Source organism: Dysidea avara, chromosome 8 (genome assembly GCF_963678975.1).
Source record: "Dysidea avara chromosome 8, odDysAvar1.4, whole genome shotgun sequence".
NCBI classification, from domain to species: domain Eukaryota; kingdom Metazoa; phylum Porifera; class Demospongiae; order Dictyoceratida; family Dysideidae; genus Dysidea; species Dysidea avara.
The window spans coordinates 37,296,354-37,322,174 of record NC_089279.1 but is presented as its reverse complement, the minus strand read 5'-3'; the positions used below and the strand labels follow the sequence as shown (position 1 = coordinate 37,322,174).

At 37.5% G+C, this 25,821-nt stretch overlaps 2 protein-coding genes across 6 annotated transcripts in view; one reads left to right on the top strand and one right to left on the bottom strand.

Moving 5' to 3' along the window:
• LOC136264451 (multidrug and toxin extrusion protein 1-like) overlaps window positions 1–4,313 on the top strand; it is a 30,196-nt gene extending 25,883 nt beyond the window's left edge. For 3 of the 4 annotated variants that reach the window (XM_066059186.1, XM_066059185.1, XM_066059184.1), the window contains exons 14-16: window positions 2,890–3,060; window positions 3,112–3,168; window positions 3,600–4,212. In XM_066059186.1, coding sequence (XP_065915258.1) covers window positions 2,890–3,060; window positions 3,112–3,168; window positions 3,600–4,007 — 636 coding nt within the window. In that variant the 3' untranslated portion in view covers window positions 4,008–4,212. Of the gene's footprint in view, window positions 1–2,889; window positions 3,061–3,111; window positions 3,169–3,599; window positions 4,213–4,240 lie in introns of those variants that run through there. The other variant, XR_010705116.1, reaches the window with a different exon arrangement.
• Window positions 4,314–14,596: 10,283 nt separating this feature from the next.
• On the bottom strand, window positions 14,597–24,171 carry LOC136264177 (VPS9 domain-containing protein 1-like). 2 transcript variants are annotated; one of them, XM_066058883.1, is made up of 6 exons: window positions 24,093–24,171; window positions 23,775–24,044; window positions 23,598–23,721; window positions 19,362–19,424; window positions 19,246–19,301; window positions 14,597–15,237 (listed from the first exon to the last, which is right to left on the bottom strand). In XM_066058883.1, exons 3-6 carry the CDS (start codon window positions 23,697–23,699, stop codon window positions 15,156–15,158), a joined length of 303 nt encoding a protein of 100 aa, XP_065914955.1. In that variant the 5' UTR covers window positions 23,700–23,721; window positions 23,775–24,044; window positions 24,093–24,171; the 3' UTR covers window positions 14,597–15,155. The 2 variants fall into 2 exon arrangements, with proteins under 2 accessions (XP_065914955.1, XP_065914956.1); XM_066058884.1 differs by having other exon boundaries at window positions 14,597–15,232.
• Between the last annotated feature and the right edge of the window lie 1,650 nt (window positions 24,172–25,821).

Here is a 25,821-nt window from a genome sequence, read left to right as displayed (position 1 = left end):
GACAGGAGGAAACTGTGGTGGCTAATTTGTCATAATAGGATTTTGGTGAAAGGTTTGATGGATTTTGTAGAGGTAACACAGATTTGTATTGGATAAACGATTTGGTTTTAGGGAAACACCACTTTCTCACCAAATTGGTCACACTTTCTGGCTATACATTAAAGTAATTTTGTGAGACATGTTTATTTCTGTCAGGGGTGTAGCCAGAGTTTTGGTGCCAATTATCTGATCAGTCGATAGTCAAATTAATATAATGGCTGATACCAATAACTGATGGTTTTATGTTTCCAAAAAATTTCAGATGTATTTTGTAAATTGCCATTTTAAAACTTTATTACAAAAGCATTAAGATTAATCGGCTAAATAATTGGCTAAATAATTGGCTAATAGTTACCAATATTGCTGATATTGCTGGGTGATTATTTCTGATCGTTCACCAATTAACTGGTGCATCACTATAAGGTCTGGAGGCATTTTGCCTACCAGGAAATTTGACCCTCTGAGGAGAGTTATTTCAGCAGTTCATACTGTGTTAGTGTGACTGTTCTATTAGAGTATCTCAATCTTTATATGTGACCCAGTCTGAGAAAACCGGTCTTATCGCCCATGTCAGCAGATTCGATTTTTCACCCAGGATACAAAGCTACATGAATAAACTATCTAATTTTTCCACAATCAAAATCAGCTAGACTTGAGTGGTCTGGTTTTGCTGGCTGCTTTTCCCGAGCCCAGTGGCGATCAGCACGTGTGGTGTGGGGCCTTAATGGAGCTCTGGTCAGCCTGGGGATGACTGTATGTGGCTGTACAGCTCTGTGGTGTTGAATAAGTACCTCTGCTGTGAATTTTCTTTCATTTTAGCCAGTTTTTGAGACCTCAATGGCCCAAAACATGGCCTAATTCATCTCTTGGCCTTCCTTTTCAATTTTTGAACACCATCTTACCTGCCTTCCAGGGCCCCCGCCTCCCACCCAATTTGCAGCTCACCTGATACAGTCAACCTCGGTTTAAAAACTATCTAAAATGGCGAGAAACTTAGTTGTTGGCTGCTTACACAGTGGATGCACTGGAAGGTAAGGAATTGGTATAAAACGTGTGAAAATTTGGTACACATAACTTCAACCATTGGCGAGCTACAACACACTCAGTACTTAAAACCGGCATTTCTCAATACTTTTAAATAGGCGATAAGCCCGGTTTTCCCAGGCTGGGTCACATATGTGACCATCTCAGCGAAAATCCATCTAGTTTGCCCAACTTCCTAATTTTTTTTTCTCAGCATTATTGCATAGTCCAAGGAATGGTTTACCAAAATTTCAGTCAATTATGGTGAGTAGTTTTGGAATTACAGTGCTAGAAAGTAGGAAAGCAAGGAAATTGATTTGTACAGTGACTATACTAAAAATAGACTACAGGCGCTTACATTCGCAGCCATAACTTCCGACTACAAAGTTGGAATTTGGCTTACAGTGTTCATGATGGATTGGTAGATCAGCCAAGGTATAGTATTAGCCTTGCAGTCACTTACGTATAGACATATGAAGGCAGTTTTATTGAAGAACGGTGACAATTTTGTTTACGTCTACCGCATCATAAACCAATGTACATGACACGCAAACCATTGGGGCTACAGAAATGAAACAAAGGTTTTTAAACTCTCCATGGTGGGGGCACATAAGATGGTAAATAGGTTTACACTTCCTTTCCTGACAAATGGCTCAATTAAAACTTGCATAAAATTTTCTTTGTAGCACGCATATTTTCCCCAATTTTTTTTTTTAATTAAAATTTTCTCTATACGCATGCTTGTGTGAACTAGATGGATTTTTGCGGAGACGGTCACGTATGCTATAGAGAACATTTACTGATACCTAGCCGGTTTGTGGCTACACCCCTCATTGCTGGAGTAATTGTTACTAGCTAGTATTGTTCCAAGCAATGCATTGCACATTTATTATGATTAGTATATGTTATACTACAGATATCATGGTATTCGAAATATATACCAAAAGATATACAAACTTAGAAAAGATGTTATAGTGCGAGGCAAAGCCTCGTACTATGGCATCCTTTCCTAAATATGTATATCTTTTGGTATATATTTCGAATACCATGATATCTGTAGTATAATATGTTAATACAACATCTCGTCTCCCACTTGGAAGTAGTAACAGCAATTTCTAATGTTTTTACACCATTATTAGTACTGGTAAGTAATTCTTTGTGATTAGTATGCTGAAGAAGTATGCACATGTGTCGCAGACTGCAATCTACTTGAAAATTGGTCCAACAATCCATAGCAACTGTTGCTAGGCAACAAAATTTAAAGCTGACCTAGTTATAAGCCTTTTGGCAGTTGCTTAGCAACCGTTGTTATGGTGTCAAAATCATTTCTAAAATCAGTAGTGGTTACCTAGCAACGGTTGCTAGGCAACAATATTGTTGCTAGGTAACAGGTATTGGTTACTATGGTACCAATAGTTGTCAAGTCGGACATGGCTAACTGGTAAAACAACTAAACACTATCAAGAATTTTTAGCCAATCAGATGCGTACATCAAATGTACAAGTGATATACTGATTCTATTGGCTAGTTTGCTGTAGTATATCAAAAATATACCACAAGCTGCTATTGGAGTTTTTGTACAGGACACGATATTGATGTTGTATTATGATTATTATTATGATTAAAGTACCTGGTAAAGGCAGAGCCTGTATACCAGAAGGCCTTATAAAGGTCTAAGATGTTTATATTTGTTAATATCATAACTGAATAATACATTTTCACTGTTTCAAGGGTTGGGCAAGATTACAGTTTATGTTCACAGCAGGTTTCTATAGTAACTACCTCATAATGCCTACAGACATCATGTAATATTGTGTCATTACACAGGCCGTATTAGGTGGTGTGTTAAGAGGTTGTGGTAAACAGTTTGCTACAGCAATTACTAATGTGGTTAGTTTTCATCTCATCGGAGTACCAATTTCACTAACACTGGTCTATGCTGTTGATATGGGAGCCTTAGGCTATATGCTGGGATCTGCTGTGGGCAGTATTACACAGGTACTATCCCTTGCCATAGCATTGCCTGTATTCAGTGTGATGCTACTGTAGTTGACATTGGAGGTCATTCTGGTGGTGTGTATTAATTGGAAGAAGCAATCACACAAGGTACAGCTAATATCATGCCCAGTTGGGCCCACACACAACATCATCTGGTGACAATAAATGTAATTAAGTAAAAAGCAGATGATTTTTTTTGTTAGTCATTACAACTTTTCACCTGGGAAGACGTTTGCTGTCAAGTTGTTGTTAGATTTTACCAAAAAATCACAACTGGATTTTTCACCAGAAATGTAATGGTGTCCTCAACTAACAGTAGACAAGTCTGTGTTCTCCTATTCAAAGTTCTAGATGTTTTCAAATGGCTTTGGAATAATAATGCAACTCATTGACTCTGATTAGCCAGCCAATATTTTGACTAGATCATACTACCAGTCTCACCAGACGGTGTTTGTGCTACTAGCACAGGCCCAGCTGGGTGCAAGACTTATAGAGTGTGTTACCATAGTGATTGTTACCATGGAGATTATGTTGTACAGGCTAGAATAAATGCTGGAGTAACTGGTGATTTGAAGGGTACTGGTGATGAGCAGGTTACCACGACAACTGATGATGACGATGAGATGGTTACCATGACAACTGATGACGGTCAGATGACAACTGATGATGGCAGTACAGATGATGATAGCCATGTTGGAGATGATGTTGAAATAAAGCAACTTCTGAGTGAAGAGAAAGCTACTAAGATTGTTAACGACACATCCCATATTAGACGTGTACTAACAAGGCTACCATGGCTCATTGTAGCTGTAATAACACTATTATTAGGAGTAATACTTAGTCAGTATCATATACACCCCTCATATGAACCATCTTGTAATGACACTGAACCAGTTGACAATGTCACCATACACAACAGAGAACAATATTTACATTTCACTAGATAATGTATTGTATGTAGTGTGAAGATTATAGCAGCCATATTATAGTAAAATAGTTCAACTGTAGTGAGATTTTACCTTATTTGGCTAATAATAACATCAGATCTATTTTACCCAACAATGTACAAAATAATTAGTGACATGACATGTTGTATGATATAAAGTTACTTGTATGTTGTCAATCATTATTTGCCATATAAGGTTACTTGTATGTTGTCAATCATTATTTGCCATATAAGGTTACTTGTATGTTGTCAATCATTATTTACCATATAAGCAGAAATTTGTCAAGCAGAATCTGCATTTGGTGAGAGTTTAATTTGACAAAATGCGCATCTAATAGTTGGAGCTCCATGTGGTAGCAAACTGTACATGTCTGGCTAGCTATGTGGCATCTCATTTACAAAGATGTACTACATATAGAGGCTTACCTTGCATGCTGCCCATGCACTGGCCCACATACTAGAGACTCTTTCATGTGAAATGGAGGATGGAGATTTATTTAATTTGTTGCCAGTGCAGCAGCTATCTGCAGCCGAAAAGGAAATGAAGTGATTGGGAATGTGCAAGAGCTCCACTGTGTGTATCTGCTTCCTTCCAGCAAAAGAGTAGGGTGTTACAGACAATCCACATAGAATTGTTTATTAACCACTAGCTGAGGTTTAGTACATTGATAACAAAACAATTTAGTACAGACTATACCTACCATATATGGTTAAAGTATTTATAGCTACCTATGTTATCAAATTTGATGAAGCTTCACTTGATCATATTCTCTTTTGATAACCTTCAACATCACCATAATATATACTTGACAAGCTTGACACCACCTTGCTCCTTGCTTGATCTCATAAAGTATTAGAAATACTAATAATAAAATACGGTGAGATTTTAATTTGTTGATTTTGTAAGCGTCCACCAAATCATCAATTTTAAGTTCATGTCAAATTTCTATTCATACAGTACACCCATACTTGTACCATACAAACAGTAGTACTAACATGACTACACATTAACACTTATAACTCATGATCTACTAGTGATCCCAACTCTCACAGTGATGAATGAAGAACATTAGACCAACATGTTAATTTCATTTTTGGCTTGAGCATCCAGTCACATGCACCTCTCTTATCTGCACTTTTTGCTTTGATAAGACACAACCTTAACAGTTTTTCTTAGTGATAAAGCATGTAACCTTATCACGTGATAACATTACTATCATGGTAAAACTCTCATGATTTCAATTTTAACAAATACCATATAGAGAGAAACTTTGGCGAATAGCAAGCTAAATCGCATTTGACAAAATAACCTTTGGCGAATTCAATTTCAATCTGTAGCTAGGAAGATGCTAATCTCAGGTGCTACAAGTAATTGGCGGGTTAAACTTTGGTAAATTTGTAGCAAATCGCCAAAGTTTCCCTCTATACGGCAATCCCAAACACCAAAGTCTCGCTATAAAAACACATAACAAATTACATATCACCTAAAAGATAATTTAATAAGAATTTCAAAAATCCAAACCAGAAGTTTCTACAAGCAAAATTATGAGCATTTTATTAAAATTGTTACCAGCAACTTTGAGTGGTCATAACTTAATTAAAGGGAGACCAATGAAATGAGCCAAATTTTGGTGTGAGAAAGTTGTTTGATAGGGTCCATGTTTGTGCCAAATCAAAATAGGTTTTGACATAGAATGACCCGTAATCTCTACTGTAAGTGATCTGTAACCATGATTAATATTTTGATCAATATACTTTGATGACTGAGCCTAATTTGATAACAGATTAGCTTAATCACTTGATTTGATTACAGATGACTACCTCATGATGCTAAACTCACTGATAAAGTTCTAAAGTCATCAGTCAAGGTTAGGTTGGACAGGTAGTATAGTGGCACAACCAAAAAATTGTGTTTTCATCAAGCCATGAAACTTTCCACATAAATGGTAATCCTCAATTATATAATACATGTATTTTTAGATATAGTGTCATCGTTGATTTGACCTTTGGTGACCTTTATGGCCATTTTTGTCTTTAACTCCCTGAGGCAGTAATTAACTTGTTAAAACATGGTACCAGACAAAAGATCTTGTTGATAGAAACAACTTGGTTTTTATTTGAAGTCAATAGGTCATTTCATTCTTAAGTTATAAGCAGTGTTGGGAGTAATGCGTTACATAATAATATTACTTTTGTGGTAACTAAGTAATATAATGAAATACATGTAACTCAAGTTACTTTACTTACAAATGTAACGTGTTACCTAAGTAATATAGTTACTATAACGAGTCTAATATTATGTAATATTATTACTACAAGTAACAAAGTTACTAATCTCATTAGTAATCCACTGAGTAACGCCTAGCCACAACGAAGTAATGAAGCCTACTGAATGAAGCTTATTCACCAGCTTCTTACTTATAACCAAGATTTGCACATTGTCCAACAATGCAATCATCTCACGTGATGAAGTGGTAGTTTCACACGTGACAGCTTAAGGTTGTGGACACAAAGTAATATAATATGTAATATTATTATAGTTACTTTATTTTAAGGGTAATATGTAACTGTAACTAAATAGTTCAGTTGCAAGTAATATGTAATATGTAACTAGTTACTTTAAAAAAGTAACTTGCCCAACACTGGTTATAAGTATTTTTATTAGCTGCAAAATTTGATAAATTTATGCATAATTATCTGCCCACAAGTAATTCACACCTCGAGGGCAGGTAAACTTATCAACTTTTGCAGCTGATAAAATGATCATAACTTAAGAATGAAATCACCTATTGACTTCAAATAAAAACCAAGTTGTTTCTATCAGCAAGATCTTTTGTTTGGTACCATGTTAATTACTGCCTCAGGGAGTACATGTCATGAGGAGTACTATTTATATGGAAAGTTTCATGGTTTTATGAAAAAGTGCACAATATTGCCAATTTTGGGGGCTATGCCACTTTACTATGGCAGTACTTGGGAAGGATGAATATAATTATTTATAAGAGTCAATGTTTGTCATCAGTTGCTTGTAGTATCCTTTTATTAATCACAAATCATTTGGGGTAAAGTAATCTTTAGGGATACCAACAAGATCATTAATAATTTTATAAATCATTTTAAGTTCAGCTCTCTCTCTTCTTTGTTGTAAAGGAGGTAAGTTGAGTGTGCTTAGCACTAGAGTGACTTGAAGAATCACAAGGCAGAATCTGACCATTCTTCTTCAATTTTATTAATATTATTTGAGGTATGGGGTCCCATACAGGTGATGTATATTCAAGCACTGGCCTGACCATACTTCTGTAACAGTTACATTTCATGGTGCTTGGACAGTGGCGCAGGTTTCTGTAAATAAAGGCATTGATTTGGTTAGCTTTATTGGTGATTGCTTGGATATGGTCATTGAAGGTGAGCTTGTTGTTGATGGTGACCCCTACAGATATTAGGCAGGTGTAACTTCCTTAATGGAAGAATGTTCAATATAATAAGTATGCAAGATAGGATTGTGTTGGTTTGAGAACTCACATTTCAGGATATTAAATCTCATCTTCCATCGGTTGGCCATTGAACGTCTAAGTCTTGTTGTAAACTTTAGCCTATCAGCAATATTACTGATGTTATGTAAGAATATAACCATACATCATTTACATACAGTTTGATTTATTATTTTTGGATGGAAAGAGTAAAACATTTCCAGCCCGAGGCTATTCCATTGTTTACCACTCTCTCCTCACTGGAACATTGAGGTAATAGCCACATCCACTGTATGGACCATGTGATCCATTACTCCAGCATAATCTAACCAATGGTCTAGTATCGTTGGGTTGTTACAATTATGGGATGGACTGTCTGCAGAATGTTGGCAGGTATCTATGGCAACTTGTTGGTTGTTATTGTAACAATTTGCCTTCAAGCAGAAAGTGTTCTTCGTCAGCAAATAAGGACTCCATTACTACATTGCCTTCTTGGTGATGTTAAGGCATGGCAGTTGTCAAGGCAACATAACGGTAGGTTCATTGTTCATTAGAAATGTTATAGTTGCACAAGGAGGTGTGTTGCTATGGTGATGTTTATCAGTTACTATGGATACTGGTGACAATATAAAGAGTGTGTGGAGGGTCTTCAGTTGTCATTAGTGATATCATCTCTACAAGTTAGTGGATGTGTTGTCATATAGACATGTTTAATGAAGAGGTGTGGTCATAAAAATGTGCTGCATGTGCAACTTATCAGCCATTTTTGTAGGGCAAAAAAAGAAATGAGATGTCAACTGGACACTTATCAAGCAAGCAACAATAATAACGGCCGGGTAGTTTGAGGACTAAAACCATTAATAAACTCATGTATGGTAAAATAATTACCTTTCAGACATTAAAGTGTTTTGGAGATAATTTAAATTACAAGTTCACAACCACCTGGTCACCCGTTATTCCTTTTCAGCAAATCCCAAGTATTGATAAAGTATGACTACAAGGTTTATATTTTGGTGTTTTAGCCCTATATACATTATGTTACACAAAAATGATGTCACACCTTCTTGTTAACCCGTTTATATCATGTGACTATCATTGATTTGTTTAGGAGGGTGTGTGGTTTTCACTGGGACATGCGGCATTAAAACTAGCCAATCATGATCTAGCAGTGAAGGCATTTAGGAGATGTGTCTTGTTGGATAGTGATGTAAGGTAATGTTGTGGGTGTGGCAGGTCATGATCACATGATCCCCACAGAATGCTGAGGTCTAAAACAACTTATCAGCAGTTCATTTGAAGAGAAATGAAGTTAGTAATCATATGCTGTATATTAGGGATTATGGAGGTGTGTAAAAACTAGTAGCCATTAACCACCCTCACAATACATGCCTTGGTAGGTGCCCAAAAGTGTCTTTGGAACAGCAAAGTGTCTTAAATGTTCACTAGTATGACCCCAAGTGTTTCATTACTATTATCCTTAATTTTTCTGTGATCCTTAAATTAGCTGTACCTGAATTCTCCATTATATTGATGTTGATCATAGGGAGAAGGCTTTCCACTGTTTGTTGGAGGCTGTGAAGGGTTGCTATGACAACTGGAGAATATGGTAGAATTACTTGCTGGTGGGTGTAGTTAATGAGTTGATGTGATCAAGCCCCACCCCTAGTACAGGTTAGCACAGAAATAGGACACTACAATGAAGTCATATCAGCATACGATTGACTATTTGACTTGAAAGAAAAGTTCTGTGATGTTGAGGTGGGTCATGTGATCCAATAAGGTTACCCTGTGAGGCTTATAGACACGATGTTGATTTTGAAGCAGCTATCAGTGTACTAACTAAGCAGTTGCTATGTAGTAATACTAGTAATACTTTCTTTATTGTTGCATTCTCCTCCTGTAGTTCATACAATGTAGTTGTAATGTAGCTGTGGTGTTCACCATGTAATGTAGCTGTGGTGTTCACCATGTAATGTAGCCCTTAGAAAAAAATGATTTAAAGAAGAGCTTATCAATGGATAAGAATGGTTCCACTCCTACAGTCAGATAATCAATCCTAACTACCACTTCACATGGATTATTACCTACATGAACAGTTAGCTACTTCCCTAGAGCAATAAGAGAATGGAACTGACCTCCTTCCACTTGTAAGTTATTGGCGACAGCTCACTTGCAAGAACAGTAATTTGCTGTTAGACATTTATGTACTTAATCAAGTAATTTTATTGTGAACTAGCACTGGTACCTGCCCAGGACTGCTTACAGTGAGTCATGCACTTTACACTAAGTTTAATCTTGTAGCTATCTAGTGACAAATATTTCTACACAGCATTGGAACCCAATTAGTACGAAACATCACTTGTTTATACTTTAAGCATAATATTATTATAGATAACATGTGGTATATTGTGTATACTAGAGTGTTTACCACACAGGTACAAATGGTGCTGGTAGTACCTGTCCTATTATGCACACAAATCCTTTAAAATTCTGACACAAAAAGACATGAATTTGTACATACTATTGTAGCATTGGAACTTGCATCACAGTGCAGCACTTACCGTACTGTGTATGGTACATGCTAAGGCCTATGTGCAGAACCATCTCCAAGGAGTGGGAGCCAAGTATTTAAACATCAGTGCCATTCACATATATATGTAGGTGATGTCACTTTTAAAAAATGTGAGCTGTGTGTAGCTAAGCTAAGCCTTGTCCACATGTTTACCACAAAGGTGTAAATTATAAATGCAGTGTTAGTAGTAACTGTCATACAGGCTATACACGTAATGGTACAATTTCATGACATTTGACTTACTGACTACAAAAAGGAATGAATTTGTACATAATGCAGCATGTAGCATCTGTATACAGTACCCTACAGCACTGGTACCTGTCCTATGGTGCAGGATATACATTCAAGTAAGGTGATAGATTGTTGTGACTGATTCCTGTGCATTCCTTACATGCCATTAGTTTCACTATTAAATTCTGTATATTTAATGATATCTTATTCTTAAAGCTCTATAGAGGCCAGCATTGATGGTGTGACAGCACAACATGTGCTACATCCTTTGGATTACCTAACTTAACAAACTGGAACTTGAAACTTTATAATTACTTAACTTAGCTAACAATAAAGTTTAAAAAAAAATTTTTTTAATGAAGCAATTCTTGTTAGCCTACAAAACAATACTACCTTGTCATTACCTCAACACCTTCCACTGTATTGATTGCAAGTACAAAAATTCTTGAAAAAAAAACAATGTTGAAACAGGTAAGCAGGTGCCCAGTGAGAGAATAATGGTAGCTACGGCATATATCATGTGCAGTAAAGAACATGTTGTAACAGAAAAAAGGTGTAACCGAAAGGTTGAAAGGTTGTTGAAGCAACAAAAAAGTTGTAACAAAAAGGTTGGAAGAAAACAAAGTTGCAACCAAAAAGGTCAGGTAAAAAGAAAGAAAAAAAAAAAAAAAAAAAAGAAGAAGAAATTGCTTTCACCAGGGTTCAATCTAGGGACTAAACACTCGCAAGTTCAACGCTCTACCGCTTTACCAAACGTGATCATGGTTTACTTAAGTTGTTTATAAAAGCTGAATAAAAAGCTATTTACTTACAGTTTGCATGCGGTTTACAGAAAGAATTCCAGCAAGATTTATGCTACGCCCTTGCATTTAACATCCTGTAAACAACGTATGACGGCAGTTGGAAACTTCATTTAAAAGTGATACAATTCTAAGATGATGAGTGCTTTGTTTGATGCTAAAACCACACTGACTTGTGCAGTGGTTGGTAAGATAATCGTTGGACACCATGGAGTGCATAACAGACGGACAGCTTTTCAGCTTTATATAGAAGATTGTAATACAAACTGGGCATAATCAGCGGTTAATGGCTTGGTATTCAAACTAGTCAGTTCATTAGTATACCAAAGCCAGATGATAGTGGGCTAGCTGGTTTAATTTGTCAGTGACCACTGGTGGGCTAGCTGGTTTAATTTGTCAGTGACCACTGACTTTAGTACAGGAGAATCTAAAAAACTGAAGCAGTTAGTGACTGCTCTATTAGAATAGTTCAGTCTTCTTAACTGTGTGTCACTAGATAGAGGTACTAAAGTACATACACAGCTGCATGAATAAGAAGCTAAACAACATGTCATTCCATTCCGTTCCTGATTCTGGTTATTATAACTTGCTGGTATGGCAAGTCTGTCACTGTATCACATGATGATCATGTGATGTATGATACAGATCACACGATCCAGATGATGACATCACTAGAATATGAACTACAGAGGATTGCGGAATCTTTGTAATACAGGAAGTCACCAGAAACGTGACCTATCAAATTTGTGGCGACACATTTCAAAGTTGATGGATCACTTTTTTCGGTTGGCGCTTTACGGTTTTGTTGCAAACATTTTGCAAACCTCTGTAGACCTGCTCAGGATAGTAACTAGACATCATGTGACCAATTAGGGGATGGGTATTCCCCAATATAGAGTGGACCATATTACTTGTCATTTTTGTAATCATAGTTTGTGTAGTTGTTGAAGTTCAAAACATCACATGTGTACATGTCCATATTTTACCAGTTAGGCCACGGCTACTATCTGAGGGCAGGGGCTTGTGTAGCAGTGGTCTGTGGCATTTATGATGATAACCAGTCTGTATGTTGACTGATCCAGCCAGGACAAGTTCTGTTATACTGTCAAAATTTATCATGCCACTAATTAAAAATTTAACAGGGTACTGGTTTCTGCTTCAAACGTCATTAGCCACATCACCAGAGTGGCATGATACCAGGACCACCATGAGGAGGTTGGTAACATGGGCTCACACTACCCTACACACAGATATTACCTTGACAGATGATGTTGCTTAACTGTACTACCGAGTTATGTGCTTAAACTTTTCACACAAAATTACAAATTACTAGGTGAAAAGTACAAATAATGAAGTTCGTTTGTTTGTTATCCCAACGTTACATGGTCCCCAAGTGTCTGTTATTTTTAGTGTTGCACTGACAATCGGATCAGGTATCGGAAAAGCCATATATTGGCTGTGTGTTTTGTATATTGGTATCGGATCAGCACCAAGATGAAAAAAGCAGCAGGTACAGATATATGAATTTATTCAGAAATACATGCTCATGTGCACCAAATGATGTCTACAGATCTAATGAGTTGCATTTTCCTGCACTATATATATATATATAATGTTATTATTGCTTCAGTACTTCGTTGTACTGTCAGCTGTTGTTATAGCAATACTGCCACTATAAACAAGCTAAAGTGGTCTTTCACTAGTAAAAATTACTATAAAATAGACATGTTGTACTATATCGGATCGGTTACATTTATCAGTTTGAATATATTATCCAATATCAGTTATCGAAATATTGGCAAAATCTCATATTGGTGCAACACTAGTTATTTTAGTGGTTAATTCCACTGTAATAGAAGCATAGGAGATACTACACTCTGTGTGTGCACATAAGATTTAGTTTTAATTAGCAGTTGACCCTCCAGGGGTACATAGCTGATGTATCAAATACAAATTAGTTATTGCTAATTTTCATTTAAATACTACGCTATCTACTCAATCACCACATCTGATCTGGTGCTGTTCTTGGTAGGAAGGAGCACTTGTATACATCAATTCTTGGTTGGTAGGGTGCTAGTTTAAGGTTGTGTGAATATCAAGTCCTCAACACAGAAGATCTCACGGGAAGGTAACAACTGGATATAACTCATGTAGTACTTTATAGAGTACGAATTGTCCATTTGTGATGTTCTTGTAATGTTGGCCAATTTAATTTAAGTTTTCAAGGATGTTTGTGACACTGTTTCTTTGATTTCTTCTCCATGGTGATTACCTGTCACAAAACAAGCAGTTCTATGCTGAACTTGATTTATATGGGTTTGGTGGTAAGGATCTCATATTGGTGAACAATACTCTATTTTGGGTATCACAAATTGATATTATGTTAGCTCACATGATGTCTAGGACAATGCTGAAGATTTTATGGGGTAAAAACCCGATGGTTTATTATCTTGATTGCAAATGTAGTCTATGTGTGGTTTCCATGACAGTCTATGATGTAATTTCACTCCAATAGATACAAGTGTTGTTGCAACATCACAACATCTCTCTTTGATGTCATAGGATTCAATTTTAGCTAGTAACCTTATGTGAAACATTATCAAATCCCTTTCATAGAGCCAATATGTCACTCCAAATAAATTCTCTGTTTCCCGTCCTGGACTCAGGAATAATTGCATGTGGACAGTCCAAGCCATTAATTACCTGCACAACTATAATACATGCTTAAGCTGGTACCATCCTTTTTAAATTGTAACACAAACCTAAATTTGTATTGACTTGATAGCACACCGCTACATGATCATAATTTTATGCTGAGCCTATAAAGTTCACAAGAATAACAATGGAATACTTATAGCTGACAGTAACCAGATGCACGGGCCAGGGAAACAGAATTTATTTGGAGTGGCCAACATCTTGGAGTTTGTTATTTAATGCTTTGGTAAAGTCATTAGGGGAGTATATAAATAGTGGAATGGAATTTTTTAAAGTTCAATATCAGCTTTTACATCCAAATAAGTACAACTCCTCTTAAGTAAGCAAATAAATAGGATTCCCCTTGAAGTCAGCTCTTTTAGCACAATTCACCTCACCATAGACAAAGTTTACCAATGTGATGTATTGTAAAGCATAGATAGTATATTACTTAACAGACCGGGATTGGAAACGGAGTTCGTGTGTTGAAACATTCCGTGTTACTGGAAGTGTGGAGGTCAAGCTTCAGAATACACGGCTATTTTGTGTTGACGAAGGAATGGCAAGGTTTCTTTACTTAGCCTTAGGTGCACAATTTCATTGGGAAGCCAGTCAATTCAAGTACAGATGGGAAATCAGCCGCGCTACACAACCAGGAAGATTAATGACTGAACATATGAGTGTTCTAATAGAATAGTGTGTGTTGTATTAGAGTCACTTCATTACACCTCTGACTAAATGAACGGTCTTGATGACTGTTTCGGAAAATCAGTCCTAGTCAATTCATGCACTATCCATAATTATATTAACATAGTTTATCACACAGGCAGACACACACAACCACAAACACACTTCCCACAAGGGGAGTCACAACAATCTAATTATGGAGAAGAGATTTTTTTCCGACAACTGTAGTTGCTACCCAGAGGAGGTTGGACGCGCTCTAAGTGCCACATAAATATATTGCTCTTAATTGCATTCTTTCTTTTGGTATTTCACGTGACCCTCAATAGTCCTAGTACAAATTTGAAAAATGATGGGGTTGACTGGGGTTGATTAGATATTCGGATGGTGCTTCACGTAAGATTCAAGGTGACGTACTTTGTTTTGTAAAAGTGCTTGGTGATTGGGGTGAAATTAATAAGTTGCGGTTTGGTGTGTAGAACTTCTCCAGAATTGTCACGTCGTGACATATTCTATAATCAGAACAATGATACTTTACCAAATTAAACTGAGATCAACGTATAAACCACTTGAATAAAACTAGTTTCACATAATTTGTTTTAGGGGCACTTAAATCGTGTCCAACCTTCTCTGGTTGCTATTCAAGTCTTTACTGAACATCTTAGTCCATCTCCATTAAGTACACATCACAGAATCGATCAAGATGATGATGACTTAACATTACATCCTCTCCTTGCAGACACATCTCCATGTACTTGCTGACACAAGCACAATCCTATACTGCATTAAATATAATACACAATTATCCACTAAATACAATAATGAGTTGATTAATACAGGTTTTTGCAATTGAATCCGGCGACTTTGCAATTGAATTCGTCCCGTTTGCAATTGAGTTCGTCGCTGTTGCAATTGAATTCGTCGCTTTTGCAGTTAAATTCGTCCGTAACAAGAATGGCAGCTGGAGCAAACACGAAAACATGATGTAGCAGCTGCTACAAGAACTTGTTCAAGTACAACAGTAGTAAACAACTCTTTATAAGGCAATAATTCTTCCTCTACAGCCTATCCAGCAACATTCCAAACTCTACTACGCCATTCGCGATGGGTGTGGTCACTCGCGAGCAAGTTAATTAACTTGTCAGACAGCTATCAACCTCGCGTACTACCAGCTTCAATTACCTTCTAGTGTCTCAAGTGTAACTCTCCAAGGCATAAATAGTTCATCTCTTAATGAACGGGTTGGTTTCTTGAAGCCGTTTTGTTTATGACGAATTGTAATGCAAACGCGACGAATTCTATTGCAAAACCGACTAATTCAACTGCAAAACCGACGAATTCAATTGCAAACGGGACGAATTCAATTGCAATACCGACGAATTCAATTGCAAACGGGACGAATTCAATCGCAAAGGCGACGAATTCAATTGCAAAAACCTGTAAATACACAAGAACACAACACGTACTTTGTATGGCATTTGTAGTGCACTACATCAGCATAATTATAGTGTAAGGGACTGTATGCAAGTCATGCACCACAATAAGTCATGCGGTTCTCACTTCTATAGTTCTATGTGATACGGGCCTTCAAAATACATAAATTTACATATGGAGCCTGGTGTCCTCAGGTCCTGTTTGATGGGGTAAAACATGTGATATCATGGCATAGTATAGTTTGCTTTCTTTTTGGCTTGTTATTATCAATTTTTGAACACTGTTGCACAAGGCCAGTTACGAGTGGCAATGTAAAAAGTGTGGACTTACAGTCCCTTACACTACTACATAGTTGAAAATTAACCAGACAAACTAACAAATAACTATTTACTGCACAACCAATGGGGCTAAAGCCTTTACCACCCAGATAGGGTCAGCACTACTTTACTTTAATTTCTCTTGGTACACAGCTTTATTCACCCAGGCTTTTGAAGGCCAGAACCCTTTTCACAGCTCAAGTTGTTTTAGTGCAGTACAATTATACAACAAAAATATATAACCAGTGCATGATCAGCTTAGACCATGACAAATTATGCAATTGAATTCGGCAACTTTACAATTGAATTCGTCCCATTTGCAATTGAGTTTGTCACTTTTGCAACTGAATTAGTCCCATTTGCAATTGAATTCGTCGGTTTTGCAACTGAATTCATAATAGAATTCGTCGGTTTTGTAGTTAAATTGTTTTGCAATTAAATTCGTCCATAACAAGAATGGCAGCTAGAAAAAACACGAAAACATGGTGTAGCAGTTGCTACAAGAACTTGTTCAAGTAAAACAGTAGTAAACAACTCTTTATAAGGCAATAATTCTTCCTCTACAGCCTATCCAGCAACATTCCAAACTCTACTACACCATTCGTGATGGGTGTGGTCACTCGCGAGAATTATCTTGTCAGAGTCAGTCAGACAGCTATTAGCTTCTTCTAGTGTCTCAAGTATAATTCTGCATGGCGTAAATAATTCATCTCTTAATGAATGGCTGGTTTCTTGGAGCCATTTTGCTTATGACGAATTGTAATGCAAACATGACGAATTCTATTGCAAACGAGACGAATTCAGTTGCAAAAACCTGTAATCTTATGTTTCACGGATGCGGATGCGGTGGGTCAATGTTTTGGTAAACTCAAAAATAAAATATTTTGTAAGTAGTAACAGGTGTAGTAGCCAAGGGGAAGGAAATGGAGCTATTATGGAAGGACTTCAGCTTTTGCACCTGTCAAGATCGAGATACAGTGGAACCCTCTTAACGGATACCCTGAATGGCGGACAGCCTCTTTATAATGGACAAGTAATCAAGTCCCAAATGCAACGTCCAATACATGTGTGTATTAATGCCCCCTCAATAGTGGACACCTCTCTATTCCATAAACCGGACACTGCACAATTCCCAGACACGGCAAGCACTACAGTACAACACCTCGCTAATCACGGACACAAGTAACAAAGGTTCATTGCCAGTTACAACAATCAATTGAATTACATCATTTAATGCCGAAAGTGGAAGACAAAGCGCTGAGGTTACGAGAAGCCATATGAACAAGTATACAAGTACTGCTGTTAATTTTCTTACCCACGTCTTCTGAAAATAGTAGCTGGTGCACTTTAAGAATAAACTACACTACAGGATAAACTACATAATCTGTATGGCCAACCATCTTGATAACTAATCAAATACGGAGTAATCCAGACAAGTCTTAAAATTTTTGTGGTGCCTAATTGTCTGGATAGTGTAGTAGAGGCCACACACCAACATCACTTCTATAGCTAATAAACTGATCATATCTGGTCCACATGGTGCCATAACCCACACTTGGTCTAGTCTCGTGTATTAAAACTGATTATTTTAAAATTTTAGAAAACCACTTAAATAAGGACACCTCCATATAAAGGACATATTTCATTTCCCCAATGGTGTCCATCTTAGAGGGGTTCCACTGTACTCTAATAGAGCAGTCATATAACTCTAACAAAACCAACTGGCTCACTACTAGAGGGCAAACAATCCGTGAAACACATGGTATGACCTTAGTATAGTAAATTACTGTGGACATGACAGTACCACAAAATTTCAGACCAATGGCAAAAAAAAAGTACCAAACGATCGGCACTTCAACATTCACAACAGTTAAACTATTCCTTACCCTTCTTATTTGTGCATATTTACAGCAGTAACGATGGTACACTGACCAAATAATCATTGTCACCTTCAAATTTACACAGGTTGGTTACAATGAAATTTTGAAATAACGACTTAACACAATTAAAACTCTTTACCTCACATCCTTAGATATTGCGGCACCATTAAAACCAAACTTGTATCTAGAAGAATGACTCACATTTAGGGTCCATACACAAGGAAGCAAAGATTGTTGGCATGAAACTAATGGATGGCCTGTTGTTCTTAATCTACTACAGATACCAACTCAAAATATAGCCTAAGTGATGTACTTTATCACAGACAATCACCTCGGCGACTCAAAACGATCAAAAGATGCTTGTCTGGTGAGTTTCACGCCCATTTGTGAAACAGACAAAAAGATACCACTTGCTAAAATTTGGCACAAGTCGCAAATTTGTTACAATAACACCTCTAAACTCACAGTACAGTATCACTATTAAACAGCGTGTCAATACAGCATCAATTCATGGCATAAAATTCTCGCTAGCTCCAGTGAAAGAGAGAGAGGAAGCAAAAATGGTGCACTTTTCAAAATGCAAATACACACTTTTTTCATACAAAAACTGGACTAGCGTGTACACCATGCTATAATATGACTAACCACGTATATAACTCATCAGTTTTCAGACTCTCAAGTGACACACACACACACTCAACACACACACACACACACACACACACACACACTACAATAACACACACACACACTACAATAACACACACACACACTACAATAACACACACACACACTACAATAACACTACAATAACACACACACACACACTACAATAACACACACACACACACTACAATAACACACACACACACACACACACTACAATAACACTACAATAACACACACACACACACTGCACACACACACACACACACACACACACACACAGAGTCACACTGCACACACACACACACATACTGCACACACACACACACTGCACACACACTGCACACACACACACACTGCACACACACACACACACTCAACACACACACCCACTCAACACACACACACACTCAACACACACACACACACTCCACGCAGACACACACATACACACACTACAATAACACACGCACACACACACACACACACACTTTGGTTTAGGGGCTTTACTAATACGAGATGTCCGCTCATGTAACTTCTGCTGCAGCTATGTACAATGTGCTAAGGAACACTAGTTGCTATCGGTTACTACACATGATAAGGATACAGCTTTCTCTTTCATTCTTGCAATCATGTTATTCTGTTCTATCTTCTTCCACATGTCCAAGTTCTATGAAGTGATCACATCAACCATAACTAACAAGTCACTAGTATAGGGGAGGTATAGCTACCGTTAGACTCTATTTAGGCTGTTTTGGGTGGGTAATAAATCTCATATACTCCACCTTGTTTTCAAATGTACTCCACACCTTCAGGCACAATATAACATATGCTCAAAACTACATTTATCCAATCAGTATACATTTTCACATGCAGTGATGTAACGAGGGCACTTATTTTGTCATGTAAGTATGCACAGTTGCCATGGCTTTAGTATTATTGCAAGAAAACCAGCCGCTTTTGCTGAGCCAACAGCAGAAACAGCCATGGATGAGGTAAGTAATCTGAGTGTAACTTAAAATAGAGTCTAAAGCAGTTATACAGGCACAACGTTGAGTCTATGAAATTTATAAACCTTCAGGCCCTTAGTAGCACCCTCGCTTCACTAGTGCACTACAGCCCGGGCCTTCAGGTTTACAAATTTCATAGATTCCACATTGTGCCCGTATAACTATTATTTATATCATGAAGTGATGTTAATCTCAATATCATCAGGTGAGCTAATAAACATGTCACTATAGCTACTGAACTTGTACAACAAACAGTTGGGAGTGTCAGCGTGAAATGTTTGATGTCAAATTGTCAGGAGTTATCTGTCCTCCTCAGAACTTTTGATTTAAAAATTGTGTTCAGTGAAAACTGCATAGTTCACACCAGTACACCATTGTACAGTGGAAAATGCTCATTGAAATAATTGCACTAGCCATAAATTAAAATTATGCAAATTTCAATTACAACAAAGCAAATTTCAAATCAAGTGAACATATACACCATCTGTTTTGCCTGTTTATGTGGAGCTCAAATATCTGTTACATTTCTCTAGGGTAAAGGGATACATGTGGACGTACTTCATTTATCCATTAGAATGCTTTCAAACTTTTATCATGAGTGAACACAGAGCTAATATTCTATACCATGATTAATACTTTGAGGCAAATCCCAACTCTGTAGACCACAATTAATGGCTGTACAATTTCTTTTCCTCTTGTGCTGTAATTCCAAAACTACTCAATAAGACCAATTGTTAGTTTCTTATGTCAAATGTAGCAGCAGTGTGGGAGGGAAGATTTTTTATAAACTACACAGCAAAACTCATGTACGGATACTAAATAATACTGACTGATACTAACTCCGTATTTTATTCAGTATTGCATGCTCCATCTTGGGACCATTATTCAAATTCTGTCAAAATTTGCACACTAATAATCCACTGCTATGACTAGTAATCTAGCTTTGCATCTGGCTAAGCTTTACTTGAAAAAAAAAATTGTTCCAAGACAGAGTGATACTGAGTAAAATTCAATAAATACAGAGTTAGTATCAGTCAGTATTTTTTAGTATCCATACATGAGTTTTACTGTGCTAGGTAGCTAAATTAGCTAGTAAGATGACCAAGAATACAATTTTCTTAGACTGTTCCAGCAAAGTTCTTGTAAGGTGCTGGAAGTCACCAATGACACAAAGATTCCTTGATGTAGCAAAAAAAACTAGTGCAATAAAAAAATATTAATTTAAAAATGAAGTAGGATTCCAGTGATAAAAAGTAGTGAAACAAGAGATGATGGTAGCTGTGAGGGAAAATCCCCAGCTACTCAGCATTGTAGCAATGTGGGAAAATCCCTACTTTGGCATTACCCCTAAAAGTAGGGATTTTTTTTAAATTAATAATTTTAGTTCGCTAACTTTTGTTTGCTAGAGTTAGCTATGAAATGTACGTGTGGTTGTGACTGCTGTATTAGAGTATCTCGATCTCACCACTTCAATACCATACAGTAACACAAATCAATACCACACAGTGACACAAGTCAATACCATACAGTGACACAAGTCAATACCACACAGTGACACAAGTCAATACCATACAGTGACACAAGTCAATACCATACAGTGACACAAGTCAATACCATACAGTGACACAAGTCAATACCATACAGTGACACACGTCAATACCATACAGTGACACAAGTCAATACCACACAGTGACACAAGTCAATACCATACAGTGACACAAGTCAATACCATACAGTGACACACTTCAATACCATACAGTGACACAAGTCAATACCACACAGTGACACACTTCAATACCATACAGTGACACACTTCATTACCACACAGTGACACACTTCAATACCATACAGTGACACACTTCAATACCACACAGTGACACAAGTCAATACCATACAGTGACACAAGTCAATACCACACAGTGACACAAGTCAATACCACACAGTGACACACTTCAATACCATACAGTGACACAAGTCAATACCATACAGTGACACACTTCAATACCATACAGTGACACAAGTCAATACCATACAGTGACACACTTCAATACCATACAGTGACACACTTCAATACCACACAGTGACACACTTCAATACCACACAGTGACACAAGTCAATACCACACAGTGACACAAGTCAATACCATACAGTGACACACTTCAATACCACACAGTGACACACTTCAATACCATACAGTGACACACGTCAATACCATACAGTGACACACTTCAATACCATACAGTGACACACTTCAATACCACACAGTGACACAAGTCAATACCACACAGTGACACAAGTCAATACCACACAGTGACACAAGTCAATACCATACAGTGACACACTTCAATACCACACAGTGACACAAGTCAATACCACACAGTGACACAAGTCAATACCATACAGTGACACACTTCAATACCACACAGTGACACAAGTCAATACCACACAGTGACACAAGTCAATACCATACAGTGACACACGTCAATACCATACAGTGACACACTTCAATACCACACAGTGACACAAGTCAATACCACACAGTGACACAAGTCAATACCACACAGTGACACAAGTCAATACCATACAGTGACACACGTCAATACCATACAGTGACACACTTCAATACCATACAGTGACACACTTCAATACCATACAGTGACACACTTCAATACCATACAGTGACACACTTCAATACCATACAGTGACACACTTCAATACCACACAGTGACACAAGTCAATACCACACAGTGACACAAGTCAATACCACACAGTGACACAAGTCAATACCATACAGTGACACAAGTCAATACCATACAGTGACACACTTCAATACCACACAGTGACACAAGTCAATACCATACAGTGACACACTTCAATACCACACAGTGACACAAGTCAATACCATACGGTGACACAAGTCAATACCATACGGTGACACAAGTCAATACCATACGGTGACACAAGTCAATACCATACGGTGACACAAGTCAATACCATACGGTGACACAAGTCAATACCATACTGTGACACAAGTCAATACCATACAGTGACACACTTCAATACCACACAGTGACACACTTCAATACCACACAGTGACACAAGTCAATACCACACAGTGACACAAGTCAATACCATACAGTGACACACGTCAATACCATACAGTGACACACTTCAATACCATACAGTGACACACTTCAATACCATACAGTGACACAAGTCAATACCACACAGTGACACAAGTCAATACCATACAGTGACACACTTCAATACCACACAGTGACACAAGTCAGTACCATACAGTGACACAAGTCAGTACCACACAGTGACACAAGTCAATACCACACAGTGACACAAGTCAATACCACACAGTGACACAAGTCAATACCATACAGTGACACACGTCAATACCATACAGTGACACAAGTCAATACCATACAGTGACACACGTCAATACCATACAGTGACACAAGTCAATACCATACAGTGACACAAGTCAATACCATACAGTGACACAAGTCAATACCATACGGTGACACAAGTCAATACCATACGGTGACACAAGTCAATACCATACGGTGACACAAGTCAATACCATACGGTGACACAAGTCAATACCATACGGTGACACAAGTCAATACCATACGGTGACACAAGTCAATACCATACGGTGACACAAGTCAATACCATACGGTGACACAAGTCAATACCATACGGTGACACAAGTCAATACCATACGGTGACACACGTCAATACCATACGGTGACACACGTCAATACCATACAGTGACACACGTCAATACCATACAGTGACACATGTCCATAACAAAAACTAACCAATCGATTGCAATCTTGAGGAAGCAAGCTGCTGGCTCTTTTCCTCAAGTGTTCCTGGTAAACTGACATCAATTTCTGATTCTTCATTTTAGCCTCTTCCATCGATGACAGGCTGTGCAGCCGACTAAGGCACATCACAATTATGTCATAAACTATATGGTAATGTACATACAGTACTTGATAACTGGAGAATGGGAACCTGGTAACTTCCCTCTGTCGGAGGTGCTACAACACCAGGAGGTGCTACAACACCAGGAGGTGCTACAACACCAGGAGGTGCCATGTTACCAACTGACTCATTCTTTGGCAGCAATTCAGGAGGTTTATCTGCAGGAAGTGCCTTTGAATTGTTTGCAATGTCTATAAAGATGTCTTCAGCTCTCTCAAGACATTTCCTAGCCATCACAAGAACACTTTTAGCTCCATTGCCATTCAGCAATAGCAGGTCTGTGCACAGCAGTTACTATATATTAGTGTAATACAGATGTGTCACACCTCTATGTGTTGTAGCATCATCACCAAGTATTGTAGCAATGTGTTGGACACAACTGAGGTACTTGCAAAACGAGCCCTACAACAAAACACACTACTGTCAGAGCTCTGTTTTCACTTTCAATTACAAATGGTCAATGCAGACAATAGGTGTCATCAAATCTTGCACTAAACCAAACAGGCAGGAGGGACTGTGAAGACAGTTAAAACTCTTCACCATGATTGGCAGCCAGATCAGACAGGAAGCAACCTCATTGTTAGTCTGGGGCTGATGTTCCTTAACAGTAAGTAAGTCGTCATTAGGTCTAAGTCCCTGAAATTAGGTTAGGTAATCCTAAGGCTGCAGCACATGTTGCTGTCAGACCTTCAGTGCTGGTCACTGTAAAGTGCTAATAATAAAAATAATAATAAATAATAATAACTGTTACCATTAACGCCATTTCAAAATGTGAATACGCACTTTTTTCATACTAAAACTAGACTAGCGTGTACAACATGTTATAATATGACTAACCACGTCTATAACTCATCAGTTTTCAGATTCTCAAATGACTTTTCAGCATCCAAACATAATTATTTTTTTCCTAGCACGGATAACAGGGATTGTTTCAAGAATGCCAACGTCATAACTACAGTGTATATTGGGTCCGCGAAAACCGTTTCCAATCCAGGTGTTATAATATCTATGTGTAAAGTCAGTTATGGACATACACAATAGCAGTTTATTGGTAATACCAGGAAGACTGCTGACTTAACCCTTGTTCCCAAATGATAAAAAGTTAGCTAGCTAGCTGGTTACATGTATGCATTGTAAAAGTACATTCACTATATAATGAAGTATTCATTTATTTATTATCAACTTTACCAGTTAGGCACTGGAGGGCGAACACAGAGGGCAGAGCCTATACGAGGTGTTTACCACTAACCTAGGAGCCTAAGTGAAAATCTTTGGGAAAAGTGAAACTGGACTATCTTGTAAGCGTTTACAATGAGCCTTTTCCACAATTATGTCAGAAAACAAATTTAAGCCAAAGTTTGTTGTGGCAGTGCCACATTGCACACTGAACTGAACCTTCACAGATAGTTAGTTTCAGACAAGTAATAAAGTACAGTATTGAGTTATAAGTCATACAAGTGTTGTGGTGAGGCTAGATGAACTGACTTCAAGGGGAATCCTATTTATTACAGTGCTAGGAAAGTTACTTTGTCAATGTAATATATTACATATTACTCTTTACTTTTGGGCAATGTAATAAGTTACAGTTACATATTACTCCAAATGAAAAGTAACTTAATACATTACATTAAGTTACTCTTGCTCTGACTGTACACCTTCCTTTACACCTTACAAGTTAGCTACTGAGCTAACATATACTAAACACTCCTGTTAATATAGTTACTGGCTTCTTGCACCTGTGTAGAGATGCTCATTGTTTTTACCACTTCAGCCATACCTGAACATTGCTGGTTAATCACGTGACCAGTTGTCTAAGGTGTGGATAATATGGATAACTGATATGGATAATTCTATGATAGGGGATCAGAACAGTAGCTATAGATTATTGCAGCCACTAAGCTGTTGAGTAACACTAATTGACCTGCTAATGTGTTATGAATATCGTTACACGTCGCTAACGAACTGTAACAATTACTTTCATTACTAATATAATGAACAATGGGTTCCTAGAAAGTAACTAAAGTTATATTACTAGACTATAAATACTAACGCATT